The 9,258-nt window shown below is 49.0% G+C and overlaps 3 protein-coding genes across 3 annotated transcripts; 1 reads left to right on the plus strand and 2 right to left on the minus strand.

Annotated features, from left to right (window-relative positions):
* The first annotated feature begins 2,050 nt into the window (after positions 1-2,050).
* Positions 2,051-5,426, plus strand: LOC124177377 (transmembrane protease serine 9-like). The gene is made up of 10 exons (XM_046559700.1): positions 2,051-2,263; positions 2,325-2,517; positions 2,585-2,690; positions 2,921-3,175; positions 3,287-3,550; positions 3,794-3,944; positions 4,016-4,208; positions 4,372-4,474; positions 4,538-4,789; positions 4,855-5,426. Exons 1-10 carry the CDS (start codon positions 2,206-2,208, stop codon positions 5,047-5,049), a joined length of 1,770 nt encoding a protein of 589 aa, XP_046415656.1. The 5' UTR covers positions 2,051-2,205; the 3' UTR covers positions 5,050-5,426.
* Positions 5,427-5,687: 261 nt separating this feature from the next.
* On the minus strand, positions 5,688-7,029 carry LOC124179061 (chymotrypsin-1-like). Its single transcript, XM_046563077.1, has 5 exons — positions 6,894-7,029; positions 6,694-6,815; positions 6,452-6,628; positions 6,141-6,392; positions 5,688-6,049 (listed from the first exon to the last, which is right to left on the minus strand). The coding sequence occupies exons 1-5, from the start codon at positions 6,958-6,960 to the stop codon at positions 5,903-5,905; spliced, it is 765 nt and encodes a 254-aa protein (XP_046419033.1). The 5' UTR covers positions 6,961-7,029; the 3' UTR covers positions 5,688-5,902.
* A 422-nt stretch (positions 7,030-7,451) lies between these two features.
* LOC124179060 (chymotrypsin-1-like) lies at positions 7,452-8,826 on the minus strand. Its single transcript, XM_046563076.1, has 5 exons — positions 8,665-8,826; positions 8,422-8,552; positions 8,106-8,282; positions 7,796-8,047; positions 7,452-7,717 (listed from the first exon to the last, which is right to left on the minus strand). Exons 1-5 carry the CDS (start codon positions 8,732-8,734, stop codon positions 7,565-7,567), a joined length of 783 nt encoding a protein of 260 aa, XP_046419032.1. The 5' UTR covers positions 8,735-8,826; the 3' UTR covers positions 7,452-7,564.
* Between the last annotated feature and the right edge of the window lie 432 nt (positions 8,827-9,258).

Raw genomic sequence — 9,258 nt, forward strand, 5'->3', positions numbered from 1 at the left:
AACCTTAGAGCTGTGTTGCGCAATTTTTGTATGCGCGGAGAATCTCGCTTCGGAGGAGGACAGAGGATACAAAACTCGCGATGAGGAACGGAATTAGACGGTCGGCACCGATCTTCGAGTCACGGCTGCGGTATACTTGACAAAATCGCCACTCAGAGTTCTCGTTATGATCGTTGTACCTACAGACTTTTACGCGACGATTACGCGCCAAGGTTCAACGTTCCCTTCTTCGGAGAAACCACGTGCAGGTACACAACCGCGTCTGCAGCCTCTATGTGCTCATCCTCTCTTATTCTTATACCATCTCCTTCTTCACGTGAGCTTCTCACGCACCTCAGATTATATCTCACGGAATCATGCGGTGCCAGAGTCTCCTTTCTTCGTCGCACTCTCTTGAATACCCCCAGATAGAGAGAGAGAGAGGGAGAGGGAGAGAGAGAAACAGACGGAGAGAGGAAAACCGAGACAGCTTCTCCCGCGCGACCTGCAGAGAGAAGAGGAAGTTTCTCTCTCCGAACTCTGTATTAATTACATCCATAACCCAAGGCGTGACGAATGAAACGATTTATCAAATTTACTTACACTCACATCAATGATTATTGTAGGTGCCAATTGCCTCTGATTTTTTTCACCTTCGTAAGCAATCGTTTCGTTATGATTTTTCAGTCATACGACTCTGGTTGTGCACAAGGTTTGGTATAACTGCATACTGCTTGATATCGGTATTGAGTGATACAAATTGCGATAGGTATAAAGGTACGTATTTGGGATCATGACTGACGACTGTTGAGAAAGATTGTTACCGAAAAAATGAAAAAAAGGACAAAAAGTAGAAAATAAAAACAAAAAAACCTCCAATGATTACAGGGCATCCGTCACGTTTCCGTGGGGAATCCTGGTCGTCTGCACGGATGAACGCGGATAATGGAAAAGCGACGGGGACTCGGATGTTCGGGGTATTCGGGTAGCCGAAGCTGGTATCGCGGTTTCATTGTTCGTGGCCGTCAGGCCAGAAAGCCGCTTCCGGTCTGTAGTCAGGTTGCAGGCAAGTGCGTGGCTGGCGCTCGCTCTCCTACACATCCAGACCACCGGCTACACGCTTTTGCGTAAAACACCTGCACATGCCGCTCTGTTTCCCCCGCAACAGGCAGCCGGCCAAGACGGCAATCACGCTCTGCGGAACGACGGATTTTCGAATTTCGATATTTACGACGCGATTATATTGGACATAAAATTGTAACTCGATTCCATGCATTGCTAATTCGATTCTCATTCATGCGAAATTAAGGAGCAAGTACGGCCGACGTACAGTTTGAGAAAATTCATTACCGTCTCAGAAGCATCGAAGCTGCACGGTGCAGTTCCGTAATTGCTTCGGAATTTAATCGAGAGCACGAGGCCTGGTTTTAAGGGTCGTAAATGTCTTTAGTGAGATTAAATTGATTATTGAAAGTATACACGACACTTCCGCATTGCTGATCGACGGATACAATGTTTTCAGCCCTGTTCGCGAGACTTTTCGAACCCCATTCGATGCCCGACACAGCAGACAGTGAGAGAGGGAGAGACAGAGAGAGAGAGGGAATTAACGACGCAATTCCCAGAACGGTATAAAAGCCGAGAATTATTGGATAGGCCGCAATTCAAGCCGGCGAAGACAATGCGGCGGGATTGCAGGGATTGCAGAAATGAGCTCTGACTCTGTAGCGAGCAATTGGAGCGCGGGAGAAACAGTTATGATGGCGGGGCAACGTACTTTCGTCATGATTCGACGGCGGCAGCTGGTGATAGCGAGCTAGCGATCAATTTTTCCATGTAAACCAGTGTGGGCTTAACAGGGGCACCGGAAACGCCGTTGCAAGCAGCGTTCCGGAAACGCCCGTGGGACCATCTCGCCAGCGGAACCGACATGAATGGTGGGAACCGAAATATTCCCGATGGCCTTGGCTTGCGGACGAGATGAGCGTAATCGTCGCGTGTAGTGATCCTTCATCCTCAGTCTGTCCCATGACGGATAGCCCCTGTCATCGGGGATAATGCGTCTGTAATCCTGAACCGATAATGAGATAAGATCGCGATTTTACGCCGTTTCGAATTAGCCGCGGAAGTCTATAAAGCAGCGGTGGCCAGATTTCCCTTTGGAAGTCCAAACTTGGGAGTGATCGTCGGCTAACTGATAAGTAGTCGGAACGATTTTTTCGAAACATGGCGCTGAGTCTCTTCCTTCTTGCCCTCTGCCTGCTTTCCGGATTCTCGGTTCAGGGTAAGAACCGTGTTTCGTAAACTTGTAGTCACTAAGCGAAATCAACGGTCCAATTTTCTAGCATCTATCTCCGGGAGAATCGTCGGTGGGGAAATTGCCGAAGTTAATGAATTCCCCTGGCATGTCTCGCTCAGGGTTCCCGGAGGTCACATTTGCTCAGGGTCACTGGTCTCACTTCAGCACGTTCTTACCGCCGCTCACTGCGTCAGCGGTATCAATATCACGGAGTTGAACGTCGTGGCTGGATCCAACAGGTGAAATAGTTCACCACCCTTTTTGAAATTCGTTTTTCATTAACGTTGTCGTTCACTTCTCCCGCAGCCTGGTAAGCGGCGGTGTGACACGTGGGGTTAGAACCATTTACATTCACTCTCAGTACTCCAGTCCTGAACCAGCCTATCATGTCCAGGACGTCGCTGTGCTCGTTGTAAGTCCTTTTCTCCTTTTATCGGTTATTTTGGATAATGGTCCTAAGAACCCGAGACTCCGAGGGTTAAAATGCCAACGGCTTCAAGCCTTTTCCCACTTCCTGACGATTAGTTGCGTTTCTGGCTTCCGTCCGTTGGTCTCATGGACCATGCATTAGTTCCCTCGCGGAAAATATACCAGTAATTTAACTCGAGAGTACGAATACAAACACGTTTGACTTTGTTCCAGTTGAGTGAAGCGGTCGTGGAGTCGGAGTCCGTCCGGTCGATCGCCTTGGCGATAGAAGACGTTCCCGTGGGAGCGGTGGCAGTGACTTCAGGATGGGGAAGGACGTTGCCGGAAAGTGGTGTGCTGCCGACGGACCTGCAGAAGTTGAACACGACGATACTGAACCAGACCGTTTGTCAGACACAGTGGGGAAACACGTCGATAAACGTCGACCATCTCTGCGGGGCCCAAACATCCAGTTCAGGCGTCTGTAACGTAAGTCTTCAGGTGGAAATACGATTGGCATAAAGTGATGAATTTGAGAAGTCTAACGAGATATGGAGTTACGTTACCACATGTAACGGCACTGTGCACGATGTCACGCAGGGTGACAGCGGCGGCGCTCTGGTCTACAACAACCAGGTCGTCGGCATCGTTTCCTGGGCGAATCCCTGCGGCTGGGGATATCCGGACGTCTACACGCGAGTTTATTATTACCTCTACTGGATCGGATGGTACGTTCACAACACGGAGCTCGAGACACCGACGGTTGAAGAGTCGACGAGCCACCAACCTTCGCTGAGAGATGCTAACCACGCGATGACGATATTCTTCGCGTGCTTCGGTGTCAGGAAATTTTTGTCTGCTCAATAGGGTGAAATAAATTTAAATAAAGAATTATGTTTTTTAAATTTTCTTGAAAAGAATCGTTGATATTGTTTATTGTTTTGATACCTTGTTGACCATGAATGCGCACGTGGCGGAATTCAAACCGTTGAGATACAGGTGAGGCCTTCTGGATTAGGTGAGTCCAATTAATCCTCCTCCGGTTGTCAGATAAGATCTTAAAACTCTTCGGCGAAAACTTATAAATAAGAGAGTACGTCGCTGTAGACTCGCCAATGTCAAGAGCGGTTGATCGATCTGTGCCAATCGAATTCCACACCGTTCGTTCCAAGAATCTGCGTAGTCACGAGTGTCCGAAAAATGACGAGACTAGCGCTAGTGGTTCTCGTTCTCTTTTCACTGTCGAGCGGAACACGAGGTGAGTTGATAAGTTATTAAGGGATGATTCTAAGATTCTTTTCTACAACCCTCGAAATTCGATTTTCCCAGGGTGGAACCTGGAGCGAATCGTTGGCGGTGAGGCGGCAGCCGATGGTGAATTCCCGTGGCAAGTGTCCCTCAGGAATTCCGGTCGTCACTTTTGCGGGGGAAGCCTAATATCCCTGCAACACGTCCTGACCGCCGCGCACTGCATGGTGACCAAGGAGATCGACGCGGTAACCGTGATAACGGGGACCACCAGGTGAGACCGAGACGATCTCGCAGATGTGCGCCGCTATTTTTGCCGTCAGTTTTGTGCAGTTGGCTTCGAGGCGTTGTCGTCATCGGATGACAGCTGCCGCCAATCGCGTTTGTACTGCTTCCAGGAATAATAACGCAGCGTGGTTATGCATATATATTTTCAGTTTGGCAAGCGGTGGCGAGACCCACGCGGTCAAGAATATAACGTGGCACTCTAGCTACGTTGGAAGCTCGGATTCCTATCGCTACGACGTCTCCGTCCTGACGGTAAGACACGCTGACGAACGTCTCGACGTCGTTGCACAGTACCAGTAATTGCGAACCTCTCAGCTCCAGGCCGCGATCACGGAGTCCGATGTCCAGCGGCCCATCGCCCTGGCCACCAAGGACCCACCCGACGGTGCTGAGGCCGTTGTTTCGGGCTGGGGCCGAGTCCTCTATCCAAGCAGTTCGCTGCCCACCGCTCTCCAAAAGATGAGCCTGATGTTGATAAACACGACCGAGTGCCAGAGTTACTGGAGCTTGACGATCTACGACGACCACGTATGCGGGATCAAGGAGTACGGAGTCGCCGTCTGCAACGTGAGTATAATGATTGGTACCTACGTCGAGTGTGCTGACTGCCATATCCACGTGCACGATTTCAGGGCGACAGTGGTGGTCCTCTCGTGTACAACGACCAAGTCGTCGGCATCGTCTCCTGGGGAAATCCCTGCGCTAACGGAGTCCCCGACGTCTATACGAGGGTCTACAGCTACCTCAGTTGGATCGGTGCCATCGTCTACAATACGGAAGTCGCGAAGGACCAGGAGACCGGGCTGCATTTTGACCTAGAGACGTAGGGTCGTGTTTTGATGATGGGCAAAGTCCGGCCCCGCCGTTATCAGCTTTTGATTTAATCCCAACGAAGGCATTTTAACCGAATCACATTTCGACTGTCTAGGTTCGCGTATTACGATAATGCGTATCTTCTAATTAGCGAACAACATCGGACCGCGGACAGCGACCGATATTGTCTGTTGTGTAACAAATTTTGAGGAAATAAATTATATACCTTTCCTCTTATCGCGCTCAATTCAGCGAGCATGAGAACTGTGTCAGAATTTGCTTACCGCAGGTTATTGACCAATCTTCAAGTTATTTTCTATTGCTGTATATGAATTAAATAAGCTCGAAATTAAATGTCCATCCATCATAAACGCAGACTTTTTTCATCCGATGACTTGAGTCGATTGTGATGACGATTATTCACGAGCAGACCTCGCGTTTCAACATCGATGATAAGCGGTTAATAGACGAATCATTGGGATTTTCTATTCAGTATTTCGCAATTTTGATATTAGGAGACCACTAAGAGTGACAACTGAAATTCGCTAATGTAATAAATCATCGAGATACCGTATAACAGACTGTCTCTGCAATAGGTATCTAATCGGTCTCGAACGGGACGGTCAATTTTATGCTACGGTAATCCATTAAATAGTCTTATACATGATATATTTACTATTATTGATGATAAACGATGATAACACTCGCGGCGTATCTTTGCTTTGAGTACAATTTAAGTAGCTTGGTCTTCTGTTTCTTTTAACAATTTTGAAAATATTATAGTAGCTATGTTTGGTCTGGAACGATCTAAACCATTTTCGGTATCTCTCGAGCTTTCCCGAAGATTCAAGCACACGCGGCTGTCTATCACGCGTCGTTTATGTGCGCCTCGATCCAGTCGGCGTAGGACGAAACCCTCGTGTAAACGTCGGGATATCCGATGCCGCAGGGTCTCACCCAGGAAGTTATGCCGACGACGGCTCCGTCAACGACCAGAGCTCCACCGCTGTCACCCTTTGAATAGAAAGATCAGGACATTGAATCGAACCATCGGAAGAGCAGCTTCGACGATCGCGAATCGTGTTCGTTTTCATCGTGTACTTACACTGCAGACGCCTTGACCGTACTCGGACATGGCGCAGATGTGGTCGTCGTATATCGTCAGAGTGTGATAATCCTGGCAATCCTCGTTGGATAGAACGGTGAGGTTGAACTTTTGGAGGATCGTCGGAAGTGCGACTCCGGGATAAACCGTCCTTCCCCATCCGCTGGTAATAGCCGAGGTGTTTCCGGCGATCTGCGTCGTCCCGATGTTCACCGGGTACTGGGTCTCGGAAACCGTCGCTTCAGTGGCCAGCTGAGGATCAAAGACCGGTTAATTCTTCGCGAGAAAAACCACGAGCTGGTCCTTCTTACCGTGAGAATCGCTATGTCGTATCGCCAGGAGTATTCCGAACCCTCGACATAGTTCTCGTGGTAGACGATGTGGGTAACTCCGTGGTATTGGCCGCCCCGAGCCAGGCTGATCGTCCCCGTGACGACGTTCACTTCATCGGCCGTTCGGGAATCGACGCAGTGAGCGGCGGTCAGTACCTGAAACGAAGTGGTTCGTTTCACAGGGCGCACATTTCAGATTGGGGAGAAAAATCAGGCCGAACCTTGGTCGTCGATATCAAAGCTCCTCCACAGAAATGACGACCCAACAGCCGTCGCAGGGAAACTTGCCACGGAAATTCGCTGAGCACTGCCTCCGCGCCACCGACGATCCTGGTTTCGGGATCTGGAAAAGAATTCGGTAAGATTAACGCCGAAGTTTTGCATCGTCATTCGCTGAGCGAGAGCTCTGATTATATCCAACCATGGATTGCGGATGTCGAGACTCCGGCAACCAGGACGAGCAGGAAGAACGGCAGCTGAACACCCATTATCACGGCCGTTCGTCGAGAGGTTTTGGTATCGTGGGGTTGGTGTCTTGTTATATACCGTGATCGGAGTTCCTTGCAGACCGATAAGCCTGATAAGGGCTTATCGAGGATGTTGGGATACTGTCAGGGCACTTCAACCATCGCACACTCCAATCGTCAGCGGTAAGCAGATATCGGGGCGTTTTTCACTGCCTGAGTGTACTCAGACGGTTCGATTATACACGTGACCCGGTTTAATTTGAAAGACAGAATTAGGCCATCAAAGAGTAATCCAGTCGCTTGTCAAGCCCGTCTTCTGATCCTCAGACTTTTCAATGTTCAGCGTGTATAAAATACCGACGGTATTTTCCTGTGGGTATCATTTTTGGGAGTACAATAGGTACCCGGTGACTGTTTCAAGTAAATCGTTTATCATGCGGAGGACTCGGGTGGCCAATCGCACTGTCGTGGGGTCCACCTCTCGAGGAGAAAAGACTTGGAAATGCAGCGAATAAGAAGAAGAACAGGATAATTTTTTTTTATAAAAAATGAGGTACTAGATGTTTTTAAACAAATAGATAGATATTGTCAACGAATTTATACATTTAGTATATATATATATAGTCTAGCCCTCGTCGTCAGCGGTGTTTTCTTCAATCCAATCGGCGTAAGAGGCGACCCTGGTGTAGACGTCCGGGTATCCGATTCCACATGGCATAACCCACGACGCGATGCCGACTACCTCGCCGTCAACGACAAGGGGGCCGCCGCTGTCACCCTGTTTCGAACAAGTTCGTAACTCAGTTTTCGTATCGACTTGTCGACGAATTAACGGTAGTACGCAATTAGTACTCACGCTGCAGACGCCCTGGCCGTACTCCGACATCGCGCAAATGTGGCTGTCGTATATAGTCAAGGTGTGATAGTTCTGGCAGTCCGAGTTGGAAAGCACCGTCAAATTGAACCTCTGCAGAGCGGTTGGAAGCGCGTAAGACGGGTAGAGGAAGATTCCCCATCCGCTTGCTACGGCCGGCGTATCGCCCGGTATGATCGTCGTGCTGACGGCGATCGGGGCCTGAGTCTCGGAGATTTCCGCCGGAGTGGCGAGCTGGAAAGGACTCTACGCATCAGAACCCCGTCGTCTTAGATGACGGCAGTTCACTCACCGTTAGAATGGCCACGTCGTACTGCCAAGAGTAGACCGATCCATCGAGGTAGTTCTCGTGGTAAACGATCTTCGAGACCGCGTGATACTCGCCACCTTCCGCCAGGCTAAGACTGCCGGTTACAACGTGGACGTCGGTAGCGTCGTAAGAATCGACGCAGTGAGCCGCCGTCAGCACCTGAATAAAGGATATAATGTAAACGTTGACGAAAAGATGCGTTAGTGGACGTATAAGACATTTGTCGACGATGTCGGTATCGAGATCTGTACGAAGAAACGACCTTGTATGCCTGCTCGCGTTACGCGGTTTTTCTTACCTTGGTCGTCGATATTAAGGATCCGCCGCAAAAGTGCTGCCCGAGATTCCTCCGCAGGGAAACCTGCCAGGGCAACTCGCTGACGGATGCCGCCTCACCACCGACGACTCTTCCGTCAGGCACTGCGGCTCCTGCGACAAAAACATCTTCGTCAATGCAGTTTTTTTATTTTTTAATTTTTTTTTTTTTTTTTAAACCGAATCATCTAGCGTCTCACTGTCACTGATTATGCCGCGTTATTACCATTGACGGTGGTGGAGAATAAAACTCCGAGGAAGAGAAGCGGCAGCAGGTACATTGTCGATGGACGCATGACTGTGTACGTCCGAAGGTTTTTTGGTATCTGATCAAGCGGCTTCGCCTTCGTACATTATAGATATGTACATCGTAATCGCAATTTGAGTTACAGAATCGCGATATAACGTCAGTACCCAACTGATAAGACGAGGAACGAAATATGGTTCGGCTGTCACACAGCGGACAATTATTATTGATTGTATAGATCTCGAGCGATGTCGGGATTATGTTCATTACGTGAAAATGTAGAGCCGAGGAAGTTCTATTTTGATTTACTACCTGCAGGCCTGCATCGAGTAATCAAATTCGAACCTTTCGAGCTGAGACGGGTGTTTTGCCAATTCTCGGGTGGTTAGCGCATGTTGTTTTGGTATACGGAGTAATAATTTATTTTTGTCGGAAACATGCAAGCACCGGCTTGATCGCGGCTTCTAGTTACGCTTTACATAGGCTACGCGTCATATTTAGAGGAAGCTATAATCTTTCGCCAATCGCAAATATAGCTTCACGTACTATCATCAGCGGCCTGAGAGGCCTCAA

This window comes from Neodiprion fabricii, chromosome 3, assembly GCF_021155785.1.
Source record: "Neodiprion fabricii isolate iyNeoFabr1 chromosome 3, iyNeoFabr1.1, whole genome shotgun sequence".
Taxonomy (NCBI): Eukaryota; Metazoa; Arthropoda; class Insecta; order Hymenoptera; family Diprionidae; genus Neodiprion; species Neodiprion fabricii.